At 46.8% G+C, this 16665-nt stretch overlaps 1 protein-coding gene across 2 annotated transcripts in view; it reads left to right on the forward strand.

Annotated features, from left to right (window-relative positions):
• Nucleotides 1–16665, forward strand: part of LOC119173528 (dnaJ homolog subfamily C member 2) — a 301565-nt gene that overhangs the window by 176234 nt on the left and 108666 nt on the right. For both annotated transcript variants that reach the window (XM_075896473.1, XM_037424336.2), the window contains exon 12: nt 9030–9105. In XM_075896473.1, coding sequence (XP_075752588.1) covers nt 9030–9105 — 76 coding nt within the window. The remainder of the gene's footprint in view (nt 1–9029; nt 9106–16665) is intronic.

Raw genomic sequence — 16665 nt, forward strand, 5'->3', positions numbered from 1 at the left:
AACACACGCGCGAGACCGAAGCTAGCGGCCGAAAAACAACCAGGAAAAAAAATCGCAGCCTGCTTCGTCGCATCAGCCAAGCGGAAGAAAGAAACAAGGCGATCGCCTGGCACGTGCACACTCCGGCCAATGAGTGATCGGGAAGGGGGCTTCAAAAAAAAGGGCGAGGGCAGCTGTTTCGTTCATGCAACATCATTTTGAAGAGTGGCAAAATATACACAAAAAAATCAGCTTCAAAACGAGCTCAAGATGGCCGCGTTCTGCCGGCTGCTTCGCCGGCGGCGCGTGCGAAGTCTTGACAAATTTTACTTTATGCGAGGTGTTTCGAGATTTCCGTGATGACTTTATAACAAATTTTAACCATTTATTGATCGAATTTAGCATTCACAATTTTAGAACACCTATGTATAAGAAGAAAAATTCGAAAAAAATCGACTTTTTGGTCATTTTTAACCATTCTAGGACCCGGGTCCCTCCTTAAGAGGTTGTGACCTTTCCCCCTCCCACTCTCTCAGCAGTCATGTGATGGCGTCAAGGAAAAAGATTTTGCAGACATGCAATGAACCAGTGTGTTGTGTTGTAGTCAGCACGCTTTAGGGCGTTGGGCCTGCTCACGGTGTAAGAATGATTTCAGTGATGACACTGCAGTGCCCGGTGCCGCGTACGGATTGTGTTCGCCGCCTGGGCTGTTTCCATTTGATGCAACTGATGGCGCTCACGGAGGGTGGGTCAACGCGCTCACTGGCAAGCGACTCGATCCGGTAGTAGAGGGTTATTGCTGCGGTGCCTCGCTGATTTATAATGCTCGATATACAGATGTAAATAGATGTCAATAAATTAATACATTGTGACTCTGCTCTAATGAAATTTATTTCGTAATTTTATATGCAGCTTATTTGCTAACAGTGTTTTTGTGATATAAATGCACTGACGGCAGCTATGGTTGGCCTGCGGAAAGCGGTTGCATTTTGACGCAAGAACACTAAAGATCTCGTTTCGTTGAAATTCTGGTGTTGGAAGTGTCGGCGTCGGCATCTTTGATTCAGAACAACAACAACAAAAAAAAAACAGCGTTGTCCATGAGAGAAAATTTGAGGTATTTGCAATAAGGATAGCAGCCCGAGGGCAAAGGCACACTAGCTATTAGGAAGGCAATAGTCTGCGCGCTTGTGTGTTGTGTGTGTGTGTGTGTGTGTGTGTGTGTGTGTGTGTGTGTGTGTGTGTGTGTGTGTGTGTGTGTGCCTGTGTGTGTGTGTTTGTGTGTTTGAGCGCGTGCGGATATAACTTTCGTGTTCTGTCACAGCAAAATTAATTAAAAATTTCGTCACAAGGCTTTCCAATAATGTATCAGGAAACTTACACACATTCTATTAAAAACCTAAATTGACACACTATCTTTGGCAGTTTTACTGTTAGCTTTACACAGATTTTGGCCTCTGGCAGTGTACGTAGCATGATATGGTGGGAAAACTTCATTGGGTCCCGAAAGTTGACCCCGGGTTAACCGTTAGTACCACACCCATGTCGGGGCTGTTGAGCCAGTGTCATCAGCCATAGTTTGCACTATTTTATTAGGTCGTGCAGAGTTGAACTTGAAGTGCTTATGAGACAGTAGAAGCGAGTGCACTACCTAAAGCAGTATATCTTGTGCAGCTCGACCCTTACGCCACTGCACGGTGTGCCGACAAATATATTTCGCATTTGATGAGGCATCTAAAAATATCTAAGGCCTTCGAATTCATAATTAAAAGGTGTCATAAGTCATAATTAAAGGGTCACAAGTACCGAAGTCGAAAGTGTGCCTGCACTGTTGCAAGATAGTTATGATGAAGAGCTAGAGACATTAAAAAAAAAACGAGAAAATCTGGCTTGACCACATCAAGCATGGAAAACTAATTATTTTATTTATTTATTTATTTATTTATACTGTCAACCCTCACTTGAGGGTCATTACAGGGAGGGAAGCATAGGATATGGAAAGTAAATACAGACATTGATATTTTCAGCACTTTGAACAATAACACAATAGCATATTCATTGCTCGGCAAAGTAAACATCAAGAGCACATTCAAATTTTTTAACGTCAGAATTTTCAACAATATGTCGCGGCAATTTTATTCCACGCTTCTATAACATCAGGGAAAAAAGATTTGCGAAAGACGTCCGTGCGAGCACCGAAGGGGCGAACTGCCGCGTCATGATTGATCCGGCTGCTGAGCTTATGCGGGGGGTGTACGTAAATTGTTCTATCTATTTTTATTTGACCATGCAATATCTGAAAAAATACTTTTAGGCGCTGCTTTTGTCGTCTAATTTCTAGAGATTCCAAACCACTTAATTTTAGCATCTCGGTAACCGAATCAGTCCTTTTATACTTCGAACATATAAATCGCGCGGAAAGTCTCTGAATTCGTTCCAGTTTATCTATTAAATCCTTTTGGTGGGGGCTCCAGGCAGCACAAGCATATTCTAAAACAGGGCGCACAAATGTTTTATATGCAAGCAGCTTGACGTCTTTCGTAGCATTCGGTAATTTAGCACGCAAGAAACGCAGTTTTCTGTAAGAGGCACAGCATACATTCTCGACATGTGCACGCCATTTCAAATCATTCGTAATATGCACTCCCAAATACTTAAATGCACACACCTGCGGTAAATAATTAGGTCCAATGCTGTACGTAAATGGTAAAACGTGTTTCTTGGTAGTTATATGCGTATATGTTGTCTTAGAATAATTTATTTTCATCTCCCATTTGTCGCACCATGTTTGAAAATCATCAAGACAATCATTAATTACAATTTGGTCATTCGCACACGTCACTGGGGCATAGATTAAACAATCATCAGCAAACAATTTAATTTTTACAGGAGGGTTAACAATGTCAACAACATCATTTATATACACCAAGAACAGCAATGGGCCCAACACGGAGCCTTGGGGCACACCGGAATAAACATCAAGTGATTCAGACTCAAACCCATCAATTCGTACCAACTGCTTGCGGTTCGTTAAGTATGCTTCAATCCACTTCAGGATATTTTCATTTACGCCTGTTCGTTTGAGCTTGAAGAGCAATTTATGGTGGGAGACCTTATCGAAGGCTTTTGCAAAGTCTATGCATATCACGTCGACTTGTTCTCTGTTATCTACGGCAGCGGCAAAATCGTGGAGAGTTTCAATCAGTTGGGATAACGTGGAAAGCCCTTGCCTAAACCCGTGCTGTTGCCTACATATCAGCCCATTTGTCTCCAAGAAAATAGCCATCTGTTTGGCAATGACGTGTTCAAAAACCTTACAACAAACACACGTCAGAGACACTGGCCTGTAGTTGGTAAAAAGCATCCTGTTGCCACTTTTAAATACCGGTTTCACAATGGCGCTCAGCCAGTCTTTTGGAAGCGAATGTGTCAAGAGTGATTTTTCGAAGATAATGACTAAGTAAAACGACATCCACTCCGCATACCGCCTCAAAAACACAGTTGGTATTCCATCCGGTCCATTAGCCTTCTTTTCGTTCAAATTAAGTAGCTGCTGAAACACGCCCGCTTGATCAAATGAAACTGGATCCATGGCGCATGTGCAAGTATCGGCCATTTCCTTATCTTCATCCGTGAATGCCATCTTTGTAAATACAGATTGGAAAAAGCGATTGAAACCATTAGCTATATCTTGTTTCTGGGTTACAACATCAGAGCCAACCGCGATATGTTCAATCGCTTCTTTCCTATCGCTCAAGTATAGCCAAAATTTTTTAGGCGAAGTGCGCAAGAACCCAGAAAGCGTTTCATTGAAGAACTTTTTTTTGGACTTGGAGATTTGGATTTTCAACGCTGCTCGTAGTTGGGAAATCTGCTCAGAGTGGCCTTGTCTTTTGCGTAATCTCTTTATTTTGCGTTTAGTGTGGATAACATCTCTAGTGATCCAGGGGTTAGTCTTCCTTGTTTTTTTCAATCGAATGGGAACAAACCTTTCTATACAGCTGTTAATTATTGATTTGAATTTCTGCCACAAACAATCAACTGGCTCGCTATCAGAGGCTTGCTTGAAATCATCAAAAGCAGTTTCCAAAAAGTCTAATATTGACGTGTCATCTGCCCGGCCGTAGTCACTAACAGGCACCCGAACGAAGGGTCGTTTTCCAGGTTTTGTACCACATAGAATCTCAACCGAAATCAGTTTGTGGTCAGATATGCCGTCTTCGACCGTAACACTGAAGTCCTCTATAGTGCCCGAAAGGAATACCAGGTCTAGCAGTGACTGAGAACCCGATGTTACTCTAGTGGCCTGTTGAACAATTTGGGTTAGGTTATGGCTGATCATTATTTCAAATAACTTTTCACTGCTAGTAGCATCCTTATTACCGGCCGATAAAGAAATCCAGTCTATATTTGGTAGGTTAAAGTCTCCGGCCAGGACTAATTTTGTTGTCTTGTTTACATTTGAGTTCAAAAACGTCTGAAGGTCTTCCAGGAACTCGGGCGAAGTGGCAGGTGGTCTGTATACGGCTCCGATAAGGTAATTGGTGTTCGCGTACGTAAATTTACACCATACAGATTCCGATAAATTGCAATTAATTGGAACTGCTGAGATACATTTTTTTATGACAATTGCAACGCCCCCACCACGGGAATTTCTGTCCCAGCGAAACACTCTGTACCCAGGAGGAACAACCACATCATTCGGAATATCGTTGTTTAGCCAAGTCTCTGTTACGATCACCACAGAGGGAGATCTCGACAGCAATAAATGTTCGAGTTCAGTTACCTTATTAACAAGACTACGAGCATTGAACAGGAGAAGCACTAGCTACGCATGTGACGGTGCAGCCACTGCCCCTCCCACCGGGGCGCCGCCAACGCTGTCAGAGCTGCGCGTTGCTGCCGGCGATCCTTTATCATATCGCTCCTTACGATATGGTTGGCGTTCATCTCGGTTGTAGTCCCAAGTGAATAAGCTTTCGCCTACCTTCAATTTGTCATAAACTAGCGATACCTTCTTTCCGCTGCCCCTGTCCGCAGCTGCGCTGTCCCACAACTTTTTCCGCACCGCGACCGTCTCCTTCGAATAATCATTGCTCACGCTAATAGAAGTTCCCTTTAGTTTGCTGCAGTTTCGGAGTATAGCATCTTTTTCTTTGAAATCGTAGAACCTCATTATGACTGGTCTAATATGCCCCGGCCGTTGCTTGCCCAATCTATGAATTCTTTCTATTGTTTTAACATGGACGTTCAGTTTTTTGCCAAATATATTGTCGACTACAGAAACTTTCAGGTCTGACTCCGATTCCGGGCTGCCTTCCTTTACGCCAAAAACCAAGAGGTTATTGCGTCTACTTCTGTTTTCAAGTTCACTTAGCCTTTCTGCCTGTGTTTTTACAGTATGTTCCAGAACTTGAATTTTTGCGTTAAGTTCTTGGACTGAAGCAGCTAAGCCAGCCAATCCATCGGTATTTGTCTGTATCTGGGCTAATTGATCATGAATGTCAGTCAACCGACGGTCAAATGCTGCCTGATTTTCCAAAATAGTCTGTAGCTGCTGGGCCACAGTAGGGCCGGGGTTTTCTTCGACATCCCCCGCCATCAACAACCGCAGCAACACAGACCAGCAATCAACAAGAATCAAGGAACATCTATGAGGGCACGGCAGGACAATCAAAAATCTATTATCACTACGGTAAGTGACAACAGTAGTTTGAAAACCAACCTGGAAGACGAACGGCGGCAGTTTAGGCATTTCGTTCGCATGGACGTTGCCGTGCCCTCTGAGGAGTTGCTTGATGTGCTGCTCTTTAAGTAACTGCGCTGCCGGTGACGTCACTGAGGCCGGTGCTCCGTTGATCCACGGCGCATCTTCCAAAACCAGGCTGAGATGAGGAAGCAGGAAAGGCGTCCCATCAGATCCGCTTGTCGCGATCGCTGTCAAAATCCACGGCACAACCTGGAAGACGAACGGCGGCAGTTTAGGCATTTCGTTCGCATGGACGTTGCCGTGCCCTCTGAGGAGTTGCTTGATGTGCTGCTCTTTAAGTAACTGCGCTGCCGGTGACGTCACTGAGGCCGGTGCTCCGTTGATCCACGGCGCATCTTCCAAAACCAGGCTGAGATGAGGAAGCAGGAAAGGCGTCCCATCAGATCCGCTTGTCGCGATCGCTGTCAAAATCCACGGCACAACCTGGAAGACGAACGGCGGCAGTTTAGGCATTTCGTTCGCATGGACGTTGCCGTGCCCTCTGAGGAGTTGCTTGATGTGCTGCTCTTTAAGTAACTGCGCTGCCGGTGACGTCACTGAGGCCGGTGCTCCGTTGATCCACGGCGCATCTTCCAAAACCAGGCTGAGATGAGGAAGCAGGAAAGGCGTCCCATCAGATCCGCTTGTCGCGATCGCTGTCAAAATCCACGGCACAACCTGGAAGACGAACGGCGGCAGTTTAGGCATTTCGTTCGCATGGACGTTGCCGTGCCCTCTATCACACCTGCATTACAGAATTATAATCACAACACCTGCATTACAGAATTAGTATGTACAATAATTTATGTCCACTGGTTTCTCTGCATTTATTCTTCCTTTGTCCCAATACGCATACATGAGGCAGCTAAAAAATGTGTCATCTCAATTTAGAACAAGAAATTAGTATTCCTGCATGACGAAGAACTGAGTCGGTAACGCATAGGCCCACACTGTCAGTGCCTTGTTGAGAAGCATCCTCCCCTTTACTTGGAGGAGGCCCATCTCTGATAAAGTAAAAGTGCTACCTTTTGCATGCATGCCTGCTGATTCATCTTTACCATGCCTTGGGAAAATTGTCTCTACACACAATAAATTTGGTGTTCTTTCAGCAGTCGTGTCAGGCACTTCAGATGCAGTTTAACCTTCTGGCCCCCTTCGCTTCTAAAAAGTCGGCAATAGAGCCAGTCGTTTTCGCTGAGTTGTCATGTTTTTTCTTGGTTTTTTTTCTGCAGAGTCAGGTATTTTGGAAAGCCTGGTAAACTGGCAGGCTCAGCATCTGAAGTGAGCGTAGGTTTCTTTGGTGCGTGCAACAGGTTGTTTCCCTTGTATTCTGCATGATATGTGGCAGAGATCGCTTTTTAGGGGAAATGCTTCGCGCACACGTGGTCAGTAGGCTGCAAGGCTCTGTCAACTTTCGGGATTGCTCGTCGCTCCTTATCAATGCACTCTGGTTCACGTGTAACCTTGAAAAGCAACACATGCTTCGTACAAATCCGATACCCCGACTTAAACTTGAGACAAAACAACATTTGCCCATTTCGAGGCGCAGCCAGCGACAAGGTCACTGACGTGTACTCGATGTCATATACATCGCCAATGCCTACACGCACTGAATCACAAAGCGTGAATTAGCTGAACAAATCACTGGCAGGGCTCACAGACACAGGGTGATGCATTTCTAAATCACAAAATCTTATGCACACAAAGCTTTCAGGAAGATGCTTTTAGCGCACGTATTTCTGAATGAGCGCTGTGCGAATACTTGGCACGTCATGCAGTAGCGCCATCTCAACTCGAGTGATGGCAACTACTTGTAGATCGAGGTCATCGGCGCACACTAACTACCCACACCCTCTCCTTGCGCATAGCGGCGAGTGTCAGCACCTAACATATCCTTACACCATGAGCCTGCGTAAGAAGCTCTGGCTTCTCCCCCTTACACTCTCTCAGCAATCATGTGATGGCGTCGGGGAACAAGATTTTGCAGAAGTGCAATAAACCAGCTAGTTGTATTCTAGTCAGAACGATTTAGTGCGTTCTGACCTGCTTAAGAGGCTGTGGCCTCTCCCCCTTACACTCTCACAGCAGTCATGTGATGGCGTCGGGGAAGAGGATTTTGCAGAAGTACAATGAACCAACTAGTTGTATTCTAGTCAGAACTGTTACGCCTGGAAGTCCACATTGAACATCAATGCCTCTGCAAATGCAATCTGTGTCAAAACCAGCGATCGAACCCGCCTGACGCAATCGACTCAACGACGTCGTCAAGCGGCGGCGCTGGTCTGTCACGCAATGCACAGCGAGCTCCCTCAGCCCACGAGCCAGTCGAAGCAATCGACGCCTTCCAGTCTGGTGAGTCTTACGCAATGCGTGGCAATGTCACTCGTCCTTGGATGCAACCTTGTGCAGCGGCTTCGGATTTGATGAGCATGACGCGGCCCAGCGGTGGGCCCCATTGGAGGGTTCTGACATCACGGCCAGCGGCACTTCTGGTTGGACGTTGGTGACTCAAAAGATCCACCCGGTGCCTATAAAAAAAATCCCTGCGGCGCGTCGCCAGCAGTAAATCTATGTGTCAGATAAGCCTCTTGTTTTTTCGAGCCCCTTTTGCTGTCGGCGCGACCGGTGACCTTGGCAGCGTCGAGTTTCGTGGCGCCTTTCGTGACCTCGTCGGCGGTGCGCCTTCGTAACAGAATGCTCTAGTGCGTTCGGGCCTGTTTAAGAGGCTGTGGCCTCTCCCCCTTACACTCTCTCAGCAGTCATGTAATCAAGTCGGGGAACAATATTTTGCCGAAGTGCAATGAACCAACTAGTTATATTCTAGTCGAAACGCTCTAGCACGTTCGGGCCTGCGTAAAAGGCCTACAACAACCCCTACAGACTTGTTGTTTGTCAGAGGTGTACATAGCAGCCCAAACTTGAAAAACACAGATCAGAGAAAAGAAGTAGTAGGAAGCAGGAAGGTCGTGCGCTAAACTTCAACCTTTTATTCAAAAAAACAAGCCATCATATTACAATGTAATCAAGATAATAGATCAAGATATTAGCCATAAGCAACGACACATTAGTGTGAACGTTATTACAGATGTTTCACATTAAGAAGAGAGGCATGGGTTACATTAGTGATGCGTCCGTTTCATTTGACTAAAATGAGCTTCAGCTTGTTGACACGCAAGTGTGATGATTGTTTACTGATTTTGACGAACGCATGCGCAGAGAGCTGTAATCTGGTGGCTTGCTTGTTAGTGTTGTTTTGTGCCTGTGTGTGGTGGGCTGCAACAGAATTGTCTTGCCTCTGTAGGCTGCAGCAGCTCAACCAGGCCATGGAAGCAGCCTCATCAAGCGTGGGCGAGAGGAAGTCCCTGTTTCTTGAAAAGGTGTGTCCGTGTGGTCGCTCCTCCTTCTTTATCTTGCCTCCATGTTTGTTGTGCTGTGAATGATGCATTCATCCTTTCTTCCTATCTCACTGTGTATTTAATTGTTGCAGTATGCTGTAAGACGGGGGTTGGCAACCTGCTGTCCATGAGACGGTAATATGCGACCCCCAGCCAAATCTCAGAACCTATTCCCTCCCTCCGTTACTGCCTATCCATAAGCATACTTGACATTTTTTACCCGAAATGGGGTTGTCAACCTATGTTGGTGAAGTGCAACTTTGTCACAAGTATTCCCAATGCATCAACTTCTTTCCCTTTGCCGCCAACCCAGTAAGACCCCCGCTGTGTCAGCTTCATACAAAGCGGCCCTTTGCCTGAGATAGGTTTGCCACTCCTGCTGTACGAAATTACAGAGCTTAAGGCCTCGCAGTTCGACACTTTAGAACGGAACTGCACAAACAAGCTCTCAGGAAGCGACACTGGCCCCATTTAAGTGCCAAATGTTGCTTCATTAACCTGAGAGCAAGGCAATCCATATTTGGTGTCCTTGCACTTGCTGCTGTTCTTATTGTGTCTTGCATGCAGCGGCAAGCAGTTCCTCTATGTTCCATAGCAATAAAGGAAGTTATGTTTATTGTGAAGTACTAATAATAATTCTCAGTAGACTCCTGGCAGCCACTCAAAAATGCCTATAATTTCGAAGAACCCCGTCCCTTTTTTTCTTGTAATACAAGACAGCACCGCAAACGTGGCAAAAGTGAAGTTTCTCAAAGTAACACTATGCTTCCCACTCTGGTATAGGCTCGTCAGAATGGTGGTCGCATGGGCGAGCATTAAATATTGCGACTCTCAGCTCCCAACAATGCTTGGCAAGTGTACAAATCAGTGTGCCAACACCGAGTGAAAGCCAAAAAGAAAAAAATTTATATATTTTTGGTCGGAACAGAAACGTCACCAAAACGTTCAGTGACTAGGGCTCGTCTTGTGTCCTTGCTTTTTTTCTGTCTTCGTTTTTTGCACTGTTTACCTCGACTAGCTATGAACCGTTACCAACTTTCGCAGTTTTAAATACTGCTCGTTCAGTAAGATTTCGTTTCATAGTGTAACCAAAATATCGTTTATTATTTTTCGATTCACTGGAAAGCTTGGCAGTTTGGAACAACCAAGATCATGCAACTAAGCAATAATGCATCGAGGCCAATGATGCATAATCACAGTAGACTTCAAGTTCTGTGAATTCCAAATAAGGTTGAAGTTCCTCCACAGCCCATACAACGGCCAAACACTCCCACTTCTGCACTGTGTAATTCTGCTCCGAATTCAACAAGCATCTGCTGATGAATGAAACTGACTTAAAAATCTTATACCGACGTTGCAGCAGCACTGCTGCTATACCCACACTACTGGCATCTGTTTCAAGTACGAATGGTGCATTGAAGTCTGGCAAGCTCAGAAATGCATCTGTTGCCAGCATTGCACGACGAGTTACAAATGGCTGTTCTTCAATGCTCGTCCAGTGCCATTGCTGTTGCTGCTTGAGCAAGTTCGTCAATGGCTTAGCAGTGACGGAAAATTGTGAAAGTTCCTGTAGAATCCGGCCAAGCACAGAAGTGCCTGCAGTTGCTTTCTGTTACATGGTTGTGTGTACTCTGCCACTGCATACTCCTTATCTGGGTCTGGCCGGCACTCTCCTGAAAAAACGCCACCGAGAAAGTCTGCAGTCACGGAGAAAGATGGGGGATTGAGTGCACTGTTGTACTTTAGTGATATTAATTGTAAGCCCTGCATTCACGATGCGTTAGAGAACTTCACGGACATGTACCAGTTGATCTTCTGTTGTCGGAGAGTGCACCAAGATATCATCAAGGAATGCCATGGCAAATTGCTGCTTATGCCGTAAAGGATTCTGTTTATTCAAGCTTGAAATGTGGCCAGACTGCATATATTAAAATGCTGGTGATGCAGTGCACGCGAGAAAAAAAGAGAGCGAGGAGGAAACCGGCCGCTACATCAGAATTGCTCGCATGCTATTGGTCCTTCTTCTCAATGTCATGTGGCTGAGAATGCGTGCGCCTGCAAACGCACACACACGCACTTACACACGAATGAGTGTTCACGGCTGTTCTATCGTTCAAAAGCAACCTTGCTACTTCAGGCGGCCACTCACGCCAATGTGCCACCGTGCGGTGAGGCACCTATGAGTGGTTTCGATAGGGTGGTGATAGTTTCAATGTGCAAACTACGACTGTTAAACGTGGAGTGCCTTCGTGTCAACATGTGCATGAAGGGCCACGCGCACGAGTGAATCAGCAGCTACAACCAGGCATCAAATTGGAAGTGGATCATCGACAGCAAAACTAGAAATACGAAGAGGTAAGTTTGCATTTTTTTCGTTTTTGTCACAGGAGCAAAAAGCCACCTCTAATAAGATTTGATGATATAGACAATCACTGAAAAGCCACACTTTATTCGCCATTCTCAAAACATTTTCTGCATCCAGCGTGGCCTCGAGATCAATGCACTGGTAGCATGCTGCACCTGACGAGGTTTCGCTGTGCCACCGGGGTGCTGTCTCACGAGAAAATGTTACATGAGCCTCAACATCAACCACACAGTTCTTATTTACGGCGGGATACTGCTGGTTGTGAAACACATGTGGTTTATTTACTTACAGGATGAACATGCTGCATGCTAGCTCATAGTTTTAGAATCAGTGAAAACAAAAGGCTCTTAGTTTCAGTTAAAAAGAATGTATGAAATTCGCTAATTATGCTAGCCATTGACAGTTTCATGGCTTTCAGCAGCGGTATTTCTCCGCTTCAGCTCCAATTTTAGTGCACAATATTAAACCAACATTCAGTCTCTGACAAAGCACCATGGTTTTCTATAGAATGAGCGAGCATGCGCATGTTCGCCCTGTAAGGAAATAAGCCAACTGTGTTTCACAATAAGTATCCCCACCTAAAGAAAAACTAGGTGGTTGAAGTCGAGGTTAATGTAGAGCCGAGTGAGATTTCAACCGAGCGGGACGCGCATTTTGCGCTCCCTCCCTTATCTTAATTGTCGCTCCGCGCTCTTCGCAGGGAGCCCTTCGCAGTGCTACGAATGGCGCCTCAGAAAGGCAACCGGAAAAAAATGCCACAGCAGCACGCCGTTGTGGCAGCCTTGGCATCGCCATCGGTGCCCACCTAGCAGCAGGCACAATCTAAGCCTGCACACTCTAAAAATAAAACCCAGCCCCAGGAGGCCAAAAGCCATCACACTGCCACCCTCTCCCCAGCTCTGAGCAAAAGGAAAGTGCAAACTGGAACTTCCTCCTCTCCTGCCAGTGGCTTCCTGCAAGGGATACCCCCTCGCAGCAACATCACCTACTCTCGCCTCTCAACCACTACGCCCGCCCCACGTGTGCGCATGCCTCCAAGCACATCTCCATGCCCACTTTGTCCCCACTTTGTTGACGACTTACCTTTGAGTGACGGCGCGGCTACCATCATCTATCGGCCTGTGGTAAAGAAGAACAACGTCCTGGCTGTGTTGAGAGATGCCATTACCGCCTTCCTCTCGGGGTTCCCGGCCAAACGTGTACAGGTGAATTTCAGGTGCAATCTGGTTGCGGTTGACACGCACGCCACCACCAATCTGATCCCCCTACTCCAGGTTGGGACGATCTGCGATATCTAGGTTCGGGCCTAGCAACTGGACCTGAACACCTGTGTTGGCATGGGCTTTGGAGTAGACCAGTGTAATGACCGACTGGACGTCGCAGCAGCTTTTGCAAGAATCCTTTATTGCACAAACTATATGAGTATATGTAGGTATGGTGGGTTGCTTTATCGATTCACTTGGTGGTGCTAGTTCGAACACAAGACATTCGCAGTACACACTGGTTCACTCAGTTCATGCTGTTATGACATCTCTTCCCCCCTATCAGTCAATGTCATAGCGGAGCACAGGTCGTCGTGCATGAGTAGAGCGGCGGCATGCTTGCACGGTATCAGGTACAGTCGATGTCAGCCCATCATCTGCTGGCATTGCAGCTTCTCGTACAGGCAATCTGGTCACCGGAGCTGGCGTTGCCGGAAACTGGAAATTAGGGTCAGCAGTGTCTGGTGGGGCAGACTTCTATGCTCTGCACACATGGTCACGATAACATTTGTGTATTGCACCGCTCGTAGTTTGTACTTCGTACATGACGTGACCTTAGGACCTCAGTACGGACGCGGCTAGCCACTTTGGCCCACGAGAGAAGTTCCGCACGTACACAGGATCACCACGTTTGAACGTCGACTTTGGTTGTCTCGTACACTTTGCGTCTTCGACGTTGGGCTGCATGCTTGACAAGGCAGAACGGAAGCTCCTTCCCAGCATGAGTTCTGCTGGCATTCTCCCGGTTTCTGTGTGTGGCGTGGAGTGCTGCTTGAATAAAAAATGGGAAACTTTAAACACCACTGTGCCCTGGCTTTGCTTTCGAAGCGCACAATTTAGCTCGCGAACCATGCGCTCCGCCCTTCCATTGCTTGCGGGATGGTATGGCGCTGTAAACATGTAGCGGAAACCGTTCTGCTTCAAGAAAGATTGCATTTCTTGGCTTGAAAATGCCATCCCATTATCCGCAACGACCAACTCTGGTAATCCGTACGAAGCAAACATCCCACGCAGTTTATTGATCATCACAGACGAGTGAAGCGATGGCACAATTTCTATCTCAGCCCAGTTTAATAGTGCGTCCACGACAATAAGAAAGAAAACACTTTGAACTGGTCCGGCGAAATCTAAATGGATTCTGCTGCATGAAAGTTCGGGCTTCGTCCAGAAGTGGGCAGGCGTCTTAGGTTCGCTTTGCCTGTTTGTTTGGCATGATTGGCGATGACGAACAAAATCTTCAATCTGGGCATCGATCTTCGGCCACCACACAAATGATCTTGCGAGAGCTTTCATGGCCGCAGTGCTAAGATGATTTGCATGTAAACTGCAGAGAACATTTTTTCTGAGTTCGTCTTGTAGTATCACCCTGTTACCCCACAAGAGGCAGTTGCGGTGCATTGACAACTCTTTGCGCATCACCTGATAGGCGGCATGCTCTGGGGGCACACCTTGTTCTGGCCAGCCGTCCCTGACCTCTTTCTTGACATTGGACAGCCAAGGATCGCACAGAGTGGCTGATGCGACATCTTCTGCACTCATAGGCCGGTACTCGACTGCTTCCAGCATGAGGACGTCTCCTGGCGGCTCGATGTCTGGCCGGTCTTTGGGCATTGGTAGCCTGCTAAGACAGCATTTCTGTGGTCTTGCGTCTTTCTATACTCTAATTTGTATTTATAAGCAGATAACATGACAGACCAGCGCAACATACGCAGTGACAGCACTACCGGGATCTGCTTATCTCGTTGAAAGATGCCTAGAAGTGGCTTGTGATCGGTAATAATGGTGAGTTCTCGACCACAGAAGTACTTGGCACCGTAAACAAGCAGTTTGGTCTTTGATGGTCGGTTGAAAACCTCTTTGAGGGCCTTGTGATGCTCCTCAGCAGTTTCGCTTACCACCAGAATGTCGTCGAGGTAGGCCGCCACCTGCGGTAAGCCTGCAAGCAATGTATCCATTGTTCTTTGAAGTAATCCGGGTGCCATCGACACACCGAACGGCAAACGTTGCTCTTTGTACAGGCCCTTTACAGTGTTGATAGTGAGCACATCTGCTGAAGCATCATCCACCGCAAGTTGCTAGTACGCCTGTGTCAAGTCAACTTTTGACAAAATACGGCCTTGCGAAAAATTCTCTGCCAGTAGGTAAAAGGTAAACATTGTTTCTTACCGCTTGGTTGACTGTGCTTCGGTAGTCACCACATATTCTCAGCAAACCGTTCTTTTTTCGCACAATCACCACAGGAGTGGCCCATTCCGCATACTGGGTTGGCTCTAGAACACCCTGACAGTCTAGTTTATCTAGCTCGGCGATAACATCATCCTTAAGAGCGAAAGCAATGCTGCGGAATTTAAGAAACTTTGGCTGGGCGTCAGGCTTCAGTTCAATGTGTACTGGTAGTAGGGCTGCGCCAGGAAAGGTCTCACCGAAAATATCCCGGAATTTTTCGACAAGCACTTCGGCACTGTGGGCGATGCTGCGAATTCCAGTAACGCTGATGTTCAAAGCCTTGAACCAGTCACGACCCAAAAATGTGCTACCTTCGTTCCTTACAACGAGAAGTGGCAACTTGCAGTCCCGCTCTTTCTCTTTAAACTTGATTGGCAGTGTAGCTTTTCCGATGACGTCTAGTCCTTCCTTGGTCCACGTGCCGAGCTGCGCGTCTGCTTCCTCAAGCTTAATGCTTGTTGCCACCTTCAGCTTTCAGAACGACTTTTTGCTCATAATTGATCTAGCTGTTCCGGAATCCACTTCCATCGGTACCGTTTCTCTGCCAATGCTTACAGTAACCATAAACTTGGGACAACTGCTGGTTACTTGGCTGATACTTCGCAAGCCATCATACTCAGTTTCCGCTGAACTTGCGGTACTTTCCAGCTGATGGTTCACCTGCCCACTTTTTTTTTATTCTGACACACCTTGGCTATGTGACCTTGGCCGGAACAGTTAAAGCATACTGCTCTTTTAAACTTGCAGCAATAAGCGGCATGGTTGCCCGAGCATCGGAAACACTGTTGTTCGGACTGCGTGTCTGACGCCTTTTCCCCTTGCCCCTTTTTCAGACGTTGCGTGCCTATCTTGGCCGTGACATCTGTGCTTTCCTGACGCTGACTTTCTATAGCTTTTCGATGTTTTGCCGCAGATTCGGCTGTGATTGTCAGCTCATAGGCTGTCGCAAAGGTCAGGTTCTTCTCGGCCAACAGGCGCTGCTGCACTATGCTGTCAGAGATTCCAAAAACTAACCGGTCCCTGAGCATAATGTCAAGCGGAAGCTGTTTGTCGTTGAATCCACAGTTCTCGGCCAGCTTGCGTAAAGCAGTAACATAGTCAGCGACTGTCTCGCCGTCGTGCTGATCTCATTTGGAGAACACATACCTAGCATACAGCTCGGAGGGCTTCGGATTGATGTGATTCTTCACTGCCTCTACGATGGACTGATAGTCGGCGTTCGGCGGTCCAAAAGGCTTTACAAGGGTGGCTATCAGAGAGTAGGTCTTTTCTCCATAGGAACTCAATAACGCTGCCCTCTTGCGGCGTCTTCTGTGAGCTTGTTAGCTGCGCAGCATAACTCGATACACTCAACGTAGTCTTCCCATGAAGAGTTGCTATTCATGTGAAACACACCGATGTGAACGCCGATGGCCATCCTGCTGAAACCGCCCCTCCTGCGTGGGCACAACGGTTCTTTGTCGCCACTGTGATGCCCGACATGGACGCCACTGCAGCTTTTGCAAGAATCCTTTATTGCACAAACTATACGAGTATATGTAGGTACGGTGGATTGCTTTATCGATTCACTTGGGGGTGCTAGTTCGAACACAAGACATGCGCAGTTCACAGTGGTTCACTCAGTTATCACGCCAGACAATTTTCTCTGAGGACCTCGCCGAAAACATCGTGTCACCTGTGCCACTTGTG

Source organism: Rhipicephalus microplus, chromosome 5 (assembly GCF_043290135.1).
Source record: "Rhipicephalus microplus isolate Deutch F79 chromosome 5, USDA_Rmic, whole genome shotgun sequence".
NCBI classification, from domain to species: domain Eukaryota; kingdom Metazoa; phylum Arthropoda; class Arachnida; order Ixodida; family Ixodidae; genus Rhipicephalus; species Rhipicephalus microplus.